Source organism: Prionailurus viverrinus, chromosome B2 (assembly GCF_022837055.1).
Source record: "Prionailurus viverrinus isolate Anna chromosome B2, UM_Priviv_1.0, whole genome shotgun sequence".
Taxonomy (NCBI): domain Eukaryota; kingdom Metazoa; phylum Chordata; class Mammalia; order Carnivora; family Felidae; genus Prionailurus; species Prionailurus viverrinus.
Genome location: NC_062565.1, coordinates 77,119,812 through 77,135,719, shown reverse-complemented (window position 1 = coordinate 77,135,719; position 15,908 = coordinate 77,119,812). Strand labels below are relative to the sequence as shown.

Below are 15,908 nucleotides of genomic sequence, written 5' to 3'. Positions count from 1 at the left end.
GCCTTTTAGTTTTGCTGATTGTTTCCTTCGCTGTGCAGAAGCTTTTTATTTTGATGTGGTCCCAGTAGTTCCTTTTTGTGATGATGGCCATTCTAACAGGTGTGAGGGGATATCTCATTGTGATTTTAATTTTCATTTCCCTGATGAGTAGTGATATTGAGAATCATTTCATGCACCTGTTGGTATTTCTTATAACTTCTTTGGAGAAATGTCTGTTTAGGTTCTCTTGCATTATTATTTATTAACTAATTAATTAATTATTTTTTTACCAGCAAAATGGGTTTATTCAGGAATAGCAGAACAATTGCAATTGCTATGGGAAAGCAAAGACAAGTCTGAAAATCAAACGAGAGGAATGTTAATAGAGAAAAGGAGAAGATGGCAGGGGCTTCTTTGAGTAAAAGTCAATTGGAAGAACTTGAGTGGTGGCATATGTTGTTTTTTTTTTTTTTTTTTTTTGAAAAAATATACAAATGTTTTACTATTTTTAATTTTTAAGTTTTGTTTAAATCCAAGGTAGTTAGCATATAGTGTAATAATGATTTCAGTAGTAGAATTTAGTGATTCATCACTTAAATATAACACCCACTACTCATCCCAAAAGGTGCCCTCCTTAATGACCATAACTCTGTATTTGAGTCTCTTATGGTTTGCCTCCGTCTCTCTTTTTAACTTCTTTTTCCTTTTTTTCCCTTATGTTCATCTGTTTTGTTTCTTAAATCCCACATTTGAGTGAAGTCATATGATACATATCTTTCTTTGACTTAATTCACTTAGCATAATACACTCTAGTTCCACCCACGTTGTTGCAAATAGCAAGATTTTGTTCTTTTTGATCACTGCATAATATTCCGTTGTATGTATGTACCACATCTTCTTTATCCATTCATCAGTCAGTGGACATTTGGGCTCTTTCCATAATTTGGCTATTGTTGATAGTGTTGCCATAAACTTTGGGGTGTATGTGCCCCTTTGAATCAGAATTTTTGTATTTTTAATGGTTTTTCATTTTTGAATGGTTTTTAAAGTGGTTGTAAATTTTTTGAGCAACCTCCATATTGTTTTCTAGAGTGGCTGCACCTCTCCCAGTTTGCATTGGTTTGCATTCCCAGCAGCAGTGCAAAAGGGTTCCTCTTTTTCTGCATCTTGGCCAACACCTGTTGTTGCCTGAGTTGTTAATTGTAGCCATTCTGACAGATATGAGGTGGTATCTTATTGTGTTTTTGATTTGTATTTCCCTGATGATGAGTGATATTGAGCATTTTTTCATGTGTCAGTTGGCCATCTGGATGTCTTCTTTGGAAATGTGTGTTCATGTCTTCTGTCCATTTCTTCACAGGATTATTTGTTTTTTGGGGGTTGAGTTTAGTAAGTTCCTTACAGATTTTGGATACTAACTTTTTATCTGATATGTTATTTGCAAATGTCTTCTCCCATTCTGTAGGCTGCCTTTTAGTTTGTTGATTGTTTCCTTCGCTGTGCAGAAGCTTTTTATCTTGATGCGGTCCCAATACTTCATTTTTTGCTTTTGTTTTCCTTCCCTCTGGAGACATGTCTAGTAAGAAGTTGCTACAGCTGAAGTCAAAGAGGTTATTGCCTGTTTTCTCCTCTAGGATTTTGATGGTTTCCTGTCTTACATTTAGGTCTTTCATCTATTTTGAGTTTATTTTTGTGTATGGTGTAAGAAAGTTGTCCAGGTTCATTCTTCTGCATGTTTCTGTCCAGTTTTCCCAACACCATTTGTTGAAGAGACTGTCTTTTGCCCATTGGATAATCTTTCCTGCTTTGTCAAAAATGAGTTGACCATACATTTGTGGGTCAATTTCTGGGTTCTCTATTCTGTTCCATTGATCTGTCTGTTTTTGTGCCAGTACCATACTGTCTTGATGATTACAGCTTTGTAATACAACTTGAAGTGTTGAATTGTGATGCCTCCAGCTGTGATTTTCTTTTTTAACACTACTCTGGCTGTTTGGGGTCTTTTCTGGTTCCATACAAATTTTAGAATTGTTTGTTCTAGCTCTGTGAAGAATGTTGGGGTTATTTTGGTAGGGATTGCATTGATAGAGTTGTGGTATATCCTCACTGGCTGGGCTTGCTGTACATGGAAACTTTCTCCCCCTTGTTGGAGTAGTAAGGTAGGCTTCTTCCTGTTGGCAGTGCGAGGTATTTCTCTTCATGTTGGGGTCTGCAATTAATGAGTGGTAGGCTGTGAGAGATCCCCTTTCTGACCTCCCAGCTTCATTTGAAGTGGTGTTTTCTTTATTCACTTTCCTATTTCCCCCCCTTTATGATCTTTCTCTGACAACATTGCTGATAAAGAGTCAGGTTTTCCGTGTTTAGTGGTTTTGCCTGTTGGTGCCAGAAAAGACCTTTCAACTTCCACATCAGAGAGAAAATACGTAACAGTTGAAAACCATCTAAGGCCACATTTGGGTAACAAAGTTAGGAGGGAGAGCTCTCAGGCATTTGTTATACAAAGTCTACACTTTATCAAGGTTATAAACATGGACAGTCATCTTGAAGCACTGAGCTAGTATCACTTTACTGGCTATATGATTTCTACAGAGTTTTGACATGCAACAGGTCCTCTGCACTTTTTTAATTGGGTTATTTGTTGTTTTGCTATTGAGTTGTATGAATTTTTTTTTTTTTTTAGTGTTTATTTTTTGAGAGAGAAAGAGAGTATGAGTGGGGGAGGTGCAGAGAGAGAGGGAGACACAGAATCTGAAGCAGGCTCCAGGCTCTGAGCTGTCAGCACAGAGCCGGATGTGGGGCTTGAACCCATGAACGGTGAGATCATGACCTGAGCCAAAGTCGGCCGCTCAACCGACTGAGCTACCCAAGGTGCCCCTGAATTCTTTATTTATTTTAGATATTAATCTCATCAGATATATGGGTAGCAAATTTTTTTTGCATTCCATAGGTTGTCTTTTTACTTCATTGATAGTTCTTTATTACTTTTTAAATTACCACAACTGGCTTACATACACTTAACTTAGTATGTGACAGGCTATTCTAAGCACTTTTTTGATCTTATTTAATCATCGTAATAACATTATGATTAGGTATTACTAATTGCCACATTTTATAGAGGACCAGACAAGTCAGAGAGGGTATGTAATTTGCATTGTGTCATATCCAGGATTTTAACCCAGACAGATAGACTCTAGAGTGTCATGTATTTTGTTACCAAACTTCATAGATCTTTCACTCCAAGTTCTGTTTCTTTTATTTTTCTCTTCCTATAACAGTAACAGATTTTCTTTTCTTTCCTTTTCTTTTTTTAAACAATACTGTTAAGTTTTACAGTGTGGTTTTATATTTGCTAGGACAAATTCTCACTCTTGGCCCTTCTTTCCCAAAGTTGGCACAGCTCTTTTTAAACCTTTATTTTCCCTATTCATTTTAGAATGAATATGTCAAATTTCTCAAAAGATTGAGCTGGAATTTTGAATGTAGTTTCTGTTTTGTTTATGTATTGTCACATAAACCATCCCTCAAATTTGTGGTTTAAATCAACAACAACATCTAATTTGCTTACAGAACTGTAATTTGGACAGGAGTTGGTCTGTGTTCACTGTGCATCAGCTAGGTATATGAAGGCAAGTGGCTAGAATAGTAATTTGTTGGCTTATTCATTCACATGTGTGACAGTTGATGCTTATCGTTGAGTGTGATCTTGGTGGGACTACAGCCCAGAACTTGTATATACAACCTTTACATGTGGCTTTTTTCCCCATCATGGTGCTGGCTTACAAAAGTAAGCATCCTGAGAAAGAGACCTTGTCAGAAGCCATATCCATTTTATGACCTACCTTTGGAAGTTAGGTAGTTGCATCTCTGCCCCATTCTTTTAGTTGAGGTGAATTATTAAGGCTAACCCCTATTTAAGGGGAAAGAAATTAAACTCCTGCTTTTTTTTTTTAAAGGAGGTTCCATGTCCAATGTGGGGTTTGAACTCATAACTGTGAAATCAAGAGCTGCATGCTCTACAGACCAAGCCAACCAGGTGCCCCTAAACTCCTGCTTTTTTATGTGAAGAGTGTCAGAGAATTTGCAGTCATATTTAATGCCACCACAGTGTTACTCAATTTGTAACTTAATATGGATGGAATTGATATCTTTACTGTTTTTAAAGTTTTCATCCATGAACATCAATAATCTCTACATTTAGATCTGCTCTTAATGTCTTTTTTTTTTTTTTTTTCATTTTTGAGAGAGAGAGAGAGAGAGAGAGAGAGAGCTAGTATGAGTGGGAGAGGGACAGAGGAAGAGGGAGAGAGAATCTCAAGCAGGCTGACAGGCTTCACACCCAGCTCTGAGCCTGACGTGGAGTGGGAGCTCCATTTCCATCTTAGGACCCTGAGATGACGACCTGAGCCTAAATCAGTCACCCAACCAACTGAGCTACTTAAGTACCGCTGCTCTTTTTAATCGCCTTTTTTTTTTCATTTTAAAAATCTTATTATGGATAATTTTAAACATATATAAGTAAAAATAGAATTATATAATGAAGCCTCTTAGAAACCATTGTCACCCAGCTTAAAAAATTATGAGCTCGAAGTCAAATATCTCCCCCCACATTTATTTTAAAGCAAATCCCACATATTTTATTTATAAACATTAAACATTTCAGTATGTATCTCTAATAGACAAGAGTCCTTTTTTCTTACATAACCACAATACCACATCACATTAAAAAAAAGTTTCTTAACGTCATCAAATATCCACTAAATGTTCAGATTTCCCTGAATTTGTTAGAATTTCCCTCCAACATTTTATGAAAAAAAAAAACTTTAAGCATACAGCAATGTTGGAATTTACAATAAATGACCAGTTATGTACTGCCTAGATTTTACCATTATTAATATTTTACTATATTTTCACATACTTTACCATGTTTTTGTCTGTTACTCTATCCATAATGAATCTTATTTGTAAACAACTTTTTACAGTTAGTCAAATCAAGATCCAAGTATGATCTTTTGATCTGAAAGCTACCTCCCCTTCACATACAGCCTACTTTGTTTTAACCTTGCAATTTATTTGTTTAAGAAACTGGGCCATATGTTTTTGGAGTTTTTTATAGTCTAGCTTTTGTTGTTTATATCCCTGTAGTGTTGTTGGGTATATTCCTTTCCCTCTCTGTTGTGTGTAAACTAGTGGTTAGGTCAAGAGGCATCACTGTTTAGATTTTTTTTTTTCTCCTTTAGTCTGTGATGATATAGATTTAAAGGTAATGAGCTATTTAAAAACATGCCCTTCTTATGATGTATTATTATTCATTATGATACACTGCTAGTTTTAGTTAATATTTTACTTAATACTTCATAAATTAAAATAGACCTAATGTTCATCTTATATTGTCTTTATCTGATTTGGGAATTAAAATGATATTAATCCTTCTAAATTACCAGCTTTTTCTAATTTTTTCTTTCCTGAAGCCATCTGTATAGGATAGGGATTATCTCATTAAAGTTTGATAAAACCATTTGGGTCAGGACCTTTTTTTTTTTTTTCCTTCAGCCAGATCTCTGATTACTGTTTTAATTTCTGTAATGATAATTGGTCTGTATAAGTTACCTAGTTCTTCACGTAATAATTTCTAGCATTTTTGTCTTTTTCTAGAAATTTATGTCCTGCAGGTTATCCAGGTTATGAACATAATTATTCATAGTTTCATTTTTCTTTTCAGTTTTACCTGTGATTATTTCTTTTTTATTCTATACTTTATATATTTTGTATTTTCTCTTTTTCTTTTATTTTTTGGTCTTGCTAAAACTGTCTTTTTTATTGACTTTGGTTTTGAAAGTTTCCAAGCATACATAGAAAGAAAAGAGAGTCCAAGGAACTTCCAAGCACTCATCACACAGGTTCAATAACCAGCAATATCTTGCATTTTTAGAAAAAAAATCTGAACTTTCCCCATTTAAAAAATCACTTCCACACAAAACCATAACCTTAAAAAATTAATAGTGGTTAATATCTAATAACAAGTCTGTAATCAAATTTTCCTAATTGTATAAAAATTTATAGTATACTATACAAATCAGGATCTAAAATAGATCCACTCATTGTAGATCTACATCTACATCTCTTAAGCTTTTATAAATCTCTTATAATTTAAAACAAGAGTTGGCACAGTTTTTCTATAAAGTGTCAGATAGTAAATATTTTAGACTTTTGGGCTGCATCAGGTCTCTGTCCCATATTCATTTTTTTTTAAGAACCTTTAAAAAAATGTAAAAACTTCTCTTAGCTTGAGAGCCATACCAAGGTGGGTGGCATTTGGCCCACATGCCATAGTTTGTCAACCTGGATATAGAACACTGTTCATTACCTACTTCTTTCTCCTCTCCCCACCATTGACTTGTTGAAGAAACTGGGTCATTTTTTCACTTTTGCTAATAGTTTCCTCGTGGTGTCTTGGTTTGTTTTTTTGTTTTGATTTTTGTTTTATGTCTTCACCTGCAATTTTTTTTTTTGGAGACAAGGTGTTAGATTTATAAGTTCAATCATATTTAGATTTTTTGTGTGTGTGTGCAGAATGCTTTCGTGATGTTATGTACATCTTATGCCACCTGAGAGGATAATTCCACATCAGATGGAGTTGCCTCACTTTTTGTGGAATTGGGTAGTGACAGCTAATACTTTGCCCAACAAACCTTCTCTTTGGGTTTTTATCACTTATTCCCTGAATGAGTTACTTCATTATAGGTTGCAACATGATGAGTTACTTCATTATAGGTTGCAACATGATGATTTTCTCATATTTTTTATTCTGTGTATATTTTAAAATTTGAATTCTTTTTTTTTTTTTCCGTCTAGAATTGCTTTACTTCATCTGTTAGGTTTATTTAGTTACAATTTAGTACAGCTCAAATTGGAAAAGTAGGATAAATACTTACTCTTTTAATTTAATTATCAATTAAAAATCTTTTTTAATGTTTATTTTTGAGAAAGAGACAATCAGAACGAGTGGGGGAGGGGCAGAGACACACACACACACACACACACACACACACACACACACACAGATTCTGAAGCAGGCTCCAGGCTTTGAACTGTCACCCCAGAGCTCGAAGTGGGGCCTGAACTCACCAACTGTGAGATCATGACCTGAGCTGAAGTTGGATGCTTAACCAACTGAGCCACCCAGGAACCCGTAATTATCACTATTTTAAGTTACAAGGTGCCCTAGTAATCTCCACTAGTTTCCAGTTAGAGGTTTACTTATTTTATTAATTTTTCAAAAACCTAGCTTGTATTTTGTTATTTTTCTCGTCATTGTTGTCTGTTGATTTTGATTCCTTTCTTTATTATTTTCTTCCTTTTTCTGTGTTTGGATCCTGATTTTTCCCCAACTTTCTGAGTGTTTAGCTTGTTGGTTTTAACATTTGTCTCTGATTAGTGCAGGATTTCTCAACCTGAGCACTTTTGATAATTTGGGTTAGATAATTTTTTGTTGTTGGGGGACTGGCATGTGCATTGTAGGATATTTAGCCGGAGCGTTGGCCTCTAGCCATTTGATGTCAATAGTGTACTTTCCTTTCCCCTCTCCCCACAGTTGTGACTATCAGAAATATACTGCCAAATGTCCCCTGGAGGACAAAACACTCTTCGTTGAGAACCACAGCGGTAATGCATTTAAAGATACAGATTTTGGGGACACCTGGGTGGCTCAATTGGCTGAGTGTCTGACTTTGGCTCTGGTCATGATCTCTCAGTTTGTGAGTTCGAGTTCCTGAACAGGCCTGCTGCTGTTGGCGCAGAGCCCGCTTGGGATCCTCTGTCTCCCTCTCTCTCTCTGCCTCTCCCCTGCTCATGCTCTCTCTTTCTCAAAAAAATAAAAGTAAAGATACAGATTTTTTTCTTAAATAATACCATAGTTATTGCTTGCCTTAGTTATAGTCCATACATTGTCTTTCAGTCTGAGTACGGGTCTATAATTCCTAATCTGTAATTTTGAAATCAGAAGGCTCTGAAGAAGTAACTTTTCTCCTAGATTTGACTGACACCAATTACATTTGATGACAAAACCTGACCTGAATAGACATGAGACTATTTATAGTATTTATTTCTGATTTACTTATTTCTTATAGTTCATATATTTTGCTGCAGAGGTATTTTTTTTTTTAATTTTTTTTTTCAATGTTTTTTATTTATTTTTGGGACAGAGAGAGACAGAGCATGAACGGGGGAGGGGCAGAGAGAGAGGGAGACACAGAATCTGAAACAGGCTCCAGGCTCTGAGCCATCAGCCCAGAGCCCGACGCGGGGCTCGAACTCACGGACCGCGAGATCGTGACCTGGCTGAAGTCGGACGCCTAACCGACTGCGCCACCCAGGCGCCCCGCTGCAGAGGTATTAATATGTGGTTATGGAGTATTGCATTAGATCTCACTGGAGGTGTTAAATTATATATGAAATATGTACTGTTCAAAACCTAAAAATTCTGAATTCTGAGTCATGTCTGTCTTGGTCAAAATGATTTTTGGTAAGCAGCTGTGGACAAGAATTTCATAATTTCCTCTTTGAAATACCTCTAAGGGGTGCCTTGGGTGGCTCAGTGGGTTAAGTGTCCAACTTCAGTTCAGGTCATGGTCTCACAGTTCATGAGTTTGAGCCCTGCATTGGGCTCTGCCCTGACAGCTCAGAGCCTGGAGCCTGCTTTGGATCTGTGTCTCCCTCTCTTTCTGCCCCTCCCCTCCATCTCTCTATCTCTCTGTCTCTCTGTCTCTGTCTCTCAAAAATAAATAAACTTAAAAAAAATTTAGAAATATCTCTATAATTTGGGTTAGTTTCCAAGCATAGGGTTTTTTTTGTTTTTTGTTTTTTTAAAGCTTGATGTCAGGTATGCTATTTTGGTTAGAGTGAAGCTTTGGATAAAGGAATGGGAAGAGGGGTGCCTGGCTGGCTCAGTCAGTAGAGCATGTGAGTCTTGATCTCAGGGCTGTGAGTTCAAGTTCCATGTTGGGTGTAGAGATTACTTTAAAAAAAGGGGGGGGGCACCTGAGTGGCTCAGTTCATTAAGCGTCCGACTTCAGCTCAGGTCATGATCTCACTGTTCACGAATTTGAGCCCCGCATTGGGGTCTCCACTGTCAGCACAGAGCCCGCTTTGGGTCCTCTGTCTCCCTCTCTCTCTGCCCTTCCCCTGCTCGTTCACATACACAAACTCACTCTCTCTCAAAAATAAATAAACCTTAAAAAAAAAAAAAAAAGGAATGGGAAGCTGTAAGAGTAGAAAGGTGAACTGGGGCCAGACTGAAAGGCACCATACAAGTTTAAGGGGTTTTTATTTTGTTCTGCAGCCAACATTAAGACCAGGCAATTCATTTGGTTTGGTGGCTGAGTCTTTGTTTCAGAGCTTTTATATTTACTTGGTCACTGTCTGTTAATAGGTAAGCACCCTCTAATCATCCGTCTTCACTTCTTACTACTTGGTGCTGTATATTTCCCAGTTCTGAGCTCCTAGGTCTTCTGTAATCTTTTGTATTCCATACTGTACTTGGGACATTGTTCCCAGTCAGAGAACTGGGATGGATGTGGAACTCAATTGTGTGCTTGGTTACAATCAGATTACAATCCTCTACTACCTGTTGTCCAGTGCCTGAAAGTTACTGCATATGTTTTGTCCTATTTTATAGTTGTTTATGGTTTGAAGGTAAGTCTGGTACCAATCATTCTGACAAGGAAGCAGAAGTCTCTTACTCCTTTGAAACATATGCCATTTGTCTGTTTTCTCATTGATATCAATCTCCAGGTCATTTGTGTTCGTTTATAGATGACTTTGATTTGTGGGTTATAAACTTTCTCTCCATTTTAAATCTTATCATCATTCTAGGTGACTTCAGTGCTTGTGTGAATAACCAACCAAATAGTCTATCTTGAGATGATTCCTTTTCAGCCTTCCACTTGGATCAACATACACTGGCCCTTATTATCACCAGAAAGAGCTTTACCTCCAAAATCTTAAAAAACAAGTATCCTTCTTGCTGACCATTGTCTACTTCTTTCAGTCAGTCACATTGTACCTGCTCCTTGACTTCTCAGCCCCCTGACTCCTTTGTTTTCTTCCTACCTGTTATTTCACTTCTGTTGTTGCTTTCCTATGCAGTTTAGAGTTGGTCTAGCTTAGAATCCATGGTTCATCACTTCAACCACTCTCTTACCAGAATCCTTAACTCCTTTCTATGCACTCACCTGACAAAATTCAAATCTTGGATCAATGATGCTGCTTGCTTTTTTAGTGTTTATATCTTGGTCACTGAATGCTAAGAGAAAGTCCCAAATCTGTAAATTTAACTCTTCAACTTCAGTATTGTCCAGCAGTTCCTCAGAATACCCTTTTCTTTACTTTTCCTGAGCAGCTGTTTCAGAACTTCCCCAATCTGCTAGAACTTATCTTGCAACCTTTGCCTTTTCTCTGAGCATCTCCTATTTCACTTGAAGGCCACTATATTTTAATCCTCACTACTGAATTGACAGGTTTAAATGCATTCCCATCCATCTGTTCTTTCCCTCTGGTATTTGGGAAGAGATATCTCCCCCTCTTATTACTATTCTATTTAGGCTCTGAATCCCAACTACTGCTGTCTTCACTAGGATGTTATTCAATTAGTTCTTCTCTCCTTCCTTTTTTCCTCTTTTCTTCTGCTATCCTGTCAACATTTAAATATGATTAGGTTTTACTAAACATTTTCACTCATTATCTTCCTCCAGCCACCACCTTAGCCCGTCGTTCCTTTGAAAAGTGATTTCACCACATTTACCAACTTTACTTTTTTACTTCCATTTCACTCTGTAATCCACTGTGGTCCTTTGCCATTCTACTAAGATTGCTTTTGCCTGTTCATCAGTGCCTTTTTTTGTTGCTAAAACTTCTCAGTTGCTAAACTGTCTTTTACTTAATTTTACAAATATTTGATCATGTTAACTACTTTGTCCCTGTTGATTGATTGATTGATTTTTTTTGCCTTGACAGCTTTTATGACTTGATCCTTGGTTTTCTTCCCAGCTCTTCTAATTCCTTTATAAATTTATCTGGCTCTGCTTATTTCTTAAACGTCTCTCTTCTTTTTTCATTCTGTAGCTTTTCCTTTGGTCATTTCATTTATTCCCATGACTTCAGTGACCTTTATGTGATAATCCCCAAAATCTTTTCCTTAGCCCATATTCTCTGCAGAGATTTAAACTACCCAATATTTAACTGCTCGTGAAGCATCTCGGCTTGCCATGTTTTAAGACACTTGAAATTTAGCATGTCCAAAGAGAACTGATTTTTTTACCTATTCCTTCAGCTCACATAATCAACAACTCAGTCCTCTTAATTCTTCCTCTTAGGTGTTGCAGAACAATCAACTTTTTATCTCTGTATTGGCTATCCTTTTATTCCTGTGGATTACTGCAGCTTTCTAATTAGCCTGCATGTTTCCAGTTTAGGCTGCTATCTCTATACTGCAGCCAGAGTGGTTTTTTGATTATAGAGTCTAGTGATACCACTCTCCTTTGTAAAACTTTGCAAATTCCTAAAATCTTCTTAAAACTCTTCATTGTCTCCTAGATATTACTTGTGGTAGATGACAGAAACTAAACTCACACTAGGTTTGACAAAGAGTGGAATCCTTGGAAGTTTTTGTAAGTGCAGAAAGAACTGGAGTTGTAGTAGCTAGGCTTCAGAGACACGTAGAACCGGAATTTAAAATGCAACCAATACTTTCTTCACTTCCCTTTTTCTCTTTCTGTGGCCTGGCTTCATTCTCCTCTCACCACTACATAGTGATTTGTGGACTGAAGAACTAGCACCACAGTTTGTACCTTATACAGTTATCAATTAATAGACATAATGTGGTAATTGGGATTTGAACTGTGTTGTTGGGGGACTGGTGTTTCACAAAATTGTGCTAACAAAAATTTGTGCATATCAGGACTGTGCAATATGAGGACTGCCTGTATTGAGACATGTTAAGATGCCTTATTTTATGACTCCATATCATCTGGCTTCTGTTTCTTTTTTTTTTTTTTTTTAATGTTTATTTTTGAGACACAGAGAGCATGAGCAGGGGAGGGGCAGAGAGAGAGGGGGACGGAGGATCCTAAGAGGACTCTGTGCTGACAGCGGCAAGCCTGATATGGGGCTTGAAGTCATGAACCATGAGATCATGACCTGAGCTGAAGTGGGACTCTAAACTGAGAGCCACCCAGACACCCCTGTTTTGTTTTGTTTTGTTTTGTTTTGTTTTGTTTTCTTTTGTTTTAAGATTCATCTTAAAGCCACTTTGTCCTTGGAGCTATGCTCAAATCTTAGTTCATGTGGTTTTCCCAAGTTTAAATTCCCCTGTCTCTTTCCAAGTCCCTCATTTCTCTACCCTATTCTTTTCTGTTGGGTTTCTGCTACTCACTCTTTTAAGCTTTTCCATAAATACTGCTTTCTTTGAAAAAAGCTCTTTTGTCCTTTTAAATTTGGGTTATATATTCTGCCTGAGGTGTTCCCATATCATGTATGCTTTCTCTTGTCATAATATAGAACACATGATCACACTGTATTGTGCTCATTTACTTACCTGTTACATCTACTAGATCATGTTTTCCATGCATGTAAAGATCATGGCAGTGCTGTTCCCAGTTGTCTCCCTAGAGTGTAGTACTGGGTAGCACAAAATATTAGTCAAGTTTTTTTTGATTTAATGAAAAATAATCAGAATTTTGATGGTGTATTAATACTACCAATATTATTGGAGGGTCTTTTGGAAAAATATAGACTAGTCAAACCTAGGTACCAAATTACAAAATACTGAAAATTTATACTTTCATATACTTTAAATGAAATGTACATTTGATAGCATGCATTCTGTGATCCTTAGAGTTAAATAAATATATCAGAGACATGACAATTGGAGATCTGTCTTCAGTCTGATATGGTAGGTGCTTAATAAATACTTGTTGAATCATTGAAGGAATAACTTAAATTTTATACTTTTGTTTGGTTGTAATAATTATTTTCATTTATTTCTAAGGTATCTTCATGTCTTAATGATCTTCTGGTCATTTGTTGCTGGAGTTGTTACCTTCTATTGCTCATTGGGACCAGATTCTCTCTTACCAAATATATTCTTCACAATAAAATACAAACCCAAGGTAAAATTTTTGTGTTCTTATTTTTGAAAGAGTCAGCATGTATTATCTGTGCTGTTTAATATTATTATTGAAAGCATGTTAAAGCAGTGATTTAAAAAATCCATCTGCTATTATTTAATAGTGGAAGACATAAGAACATATTCAAAATGAAATTTATGTGTATATTTTTGAAGGTATATAGTTCTACAGGGAGCTATGAAAAGAAAATACAAAATTTTCAAAAAGTTGAGATCCATAATTTTATTTTATTTTTTAATGTTATTTATTTTTGAGAGTGTGAGAGAGTGTGAGCAGGAGAGGGGCAGAGAGAGAGGGAGACACAGAAACTAAAGCAGGCTTCAAGCTCTGAGCTGTCAGCACAGTTCACGAACTCATGAATGTGAGATCATGACCTGAGCTGAAGTTGGACACTTAACCTACTGAGCAACCCAGGTGCCCTGAGATCCATAATTTTAGAGTGTCCTCTAACTGCATATTAACCATGAAGACAATAAATTAAGACAGAGGTTCCCAGATTGGTTGTATAGTAGAATCACCTGAGTAATCTTTAAAATAGAGATTCCTAGGCCTTCCCCCCAGATTTTGGTGGAATAGTTCTTGGTTAGGACCTCATAGTCAGTATTTGTTAAAAGCTTTCCAGGTGATTCTGAGGCACAGACACAATTAGGGAATTCTGGATTAAATGATCTAACCCTGTTAATTTCCTAAATGTCTTTTTGCTCCATAAAAAGAGACAAATAATTAGGAAGTTTGCTTAACCAAAATAATTTGTATATCTGAAATTTCATTAGGGTGGTAGTGTACTGAATCTATGTCGAGTAGGCAAAGTCACTAGTGTGTAGATATCTTGAAGTCTCGCTTAATAATTCTTCAAGTTAATTCAGTCCCTCTTTTTAGATTTGTTGGTATTTCTACTAAGAAAAAAACACAGAGGAAGGGGGTGCCTCATATTTGAATGATTATTTATTTTGAGAGAAAAAGACAGCATGTGCACATGTGTGCACGAGTGGGGGAGGGTCAGAAAGGTAATCTCAAGCAGGCTCCCCATGCTCAGTATGGAGCTTGACACGAGGCTTGATCCCATGATCATGAGATCATAACCTGAGCTGAAACCAAGAATGGGACGCTTAACTGACTGAGCCACCCAAACGCCCCCAGTGATGCCCCATATTTTGTCAGGAACATTACTTCTCTTTCTCCTAATTGAAGTTAAGGTTTTAGAGAAATAAAAAATAGTTTTTTTCTTACATTTTTTCAGTAGAGTATCATTTTCAAATATAGATCGATTTTTCTTTTTTTAATAAGTGAACATAACAATTGTCCTTAATTTTAAGCTTGGAAATTTGGCTTAGGTATTATAATGCATTTCATCAGGTATTTTTTTCTCTTTGATTTGGCAGTTTAATTTAGCCAGCAATACTTATTACAAGGAATGATTTCAGTGTTACAGCATACAAGTGATAATTTTTTTAAAAATTTGCTGAATTTATACATTGATAAGCTTTTGAAAAGATTATTCTCTTTAGTAAAGATTAAGTGTAAAGTAAAGGCAAATCTCTCCCCTTCCTCATTTCCCTTTTTTAGCAGTTAGGACTTCAAGAATTATTTCCTCAAGGTCGTAGCTGTGCTGTTTGTGGTAAAGTGAAATGTAAACGACATAGGTAAGTTAAACATTTTTTATGTGTTGATCCTTCCAATTACCTTTTGGATTTCAAGCATTTTAATTGTATGATTTTCTTTAGGCCTTCCTTACTACTTGAAAACTACCAGCCATGGCTAGATTTGAAAATTTCTTCCAAGGTTGATGCATCTCTCTCAGAGGTAACAGATTTATTTAATATTGTCAAATATACTCAAGCGGAAAATATTAAATACTATGGAAACTTTAGTCAAGGAACATCTTAATATATGCCACCTAATCAATTCTTGACTAGATAGTTGGTTATTATGAAATATGCAACTCAAATGGTAAGTTAGAAATGTTTTTGGATCCTATGTCTAATTTAAATGGACATTTTAGCCAAAGAAAGCACTGTTTTACCTAGATATTGCTTAACTTTATAACAATAGTCATCTTTATGGTAAGACAATACTATTTTGTAATTCCAAAAGGAGACATGAGCTATAAGGAACAAGTCTGTCCTGCTGAATTATGATCCCAGTTTTGACACTGGCTGAAGGGTAGAGTGGAGGACAGGATACTTGTCATGGTTTCCACATAATGTAGGAATAAAATGCTCCCTTTTCTTTGTTGCAGTCACATTTTATATGTACCTTTTGGGTAACATATATTTTAGTTATTTCTTTTAGAGACTTTTTTTCCCCATTGATCTGAGAAAACAAGTCCTTGAAGGCAGAGAGTAGGGTCCCATTTGTTCCCAGCACTAACCATAGTGCCAGATATTTTGTTGGTAGTTGATATGTACTGAATTAAGTTGAATGCTAATTAGTTGAAGAATAGCATTAGGCTCCTGAATCCTACCTAATTATCTTCTTTTCCAATTTGTATCCTTCGGCTACAAGTATGCTGCATAAATGCCAAACTGTTGGCACTTTTCTTTTTCATTTCTTCTGTAAGTCCTTTTTCATCTTCAAGATTCCTTGATTTAGGACTATGCTGTCTAGTATGGTCGCCACTAGCCACATGTGGCTGTTAATAAACAACTTGGAATGTATTAGCCCAAATTGAGATGTGATTTTGAGGATTTAGTAAGAAAAAAGGAAGGTAAAGTATCCTATTATATATTTTATTGATTACATGTTGAA

General features: G+C 36.2%; 1 protein-coding gene across 6 annotated transcripts in view; it reads left to right on the top strand.

Moving 5' to 3' along the window:
* SNX14 (sorting nexin 14) overlaps positions 1-15,908 on the top strand; it is a 77,956-nt gene that overhangs the window by 5,935 nt on the left and 56,113 nt on the right. For 4 of the 6 annotated variants that reach the window (XM_047858274.1, XM_047858275.1, XM_047858272.1 and 1 more), the window contains exons 2-4: positions 13,022-13,142; positions 14,727-14,803; positions 14,885-14,963. In XM_047858274.1, coding sequence (XP_047714230.1) covers positions 13,022-13,142; positions 14,727-14,803; positions 14,885-14,963 — 277 coding nt within the window. The remainder of the gene's footprint in view (positions 1-13,021; positions 13,143-14,726; positions 14,804-14,884; positions 14,964-15,908) is intronic. The other 2 variants (XM_047858276.1, XM_047858273.1) reach the window with 1 other exon arrangement.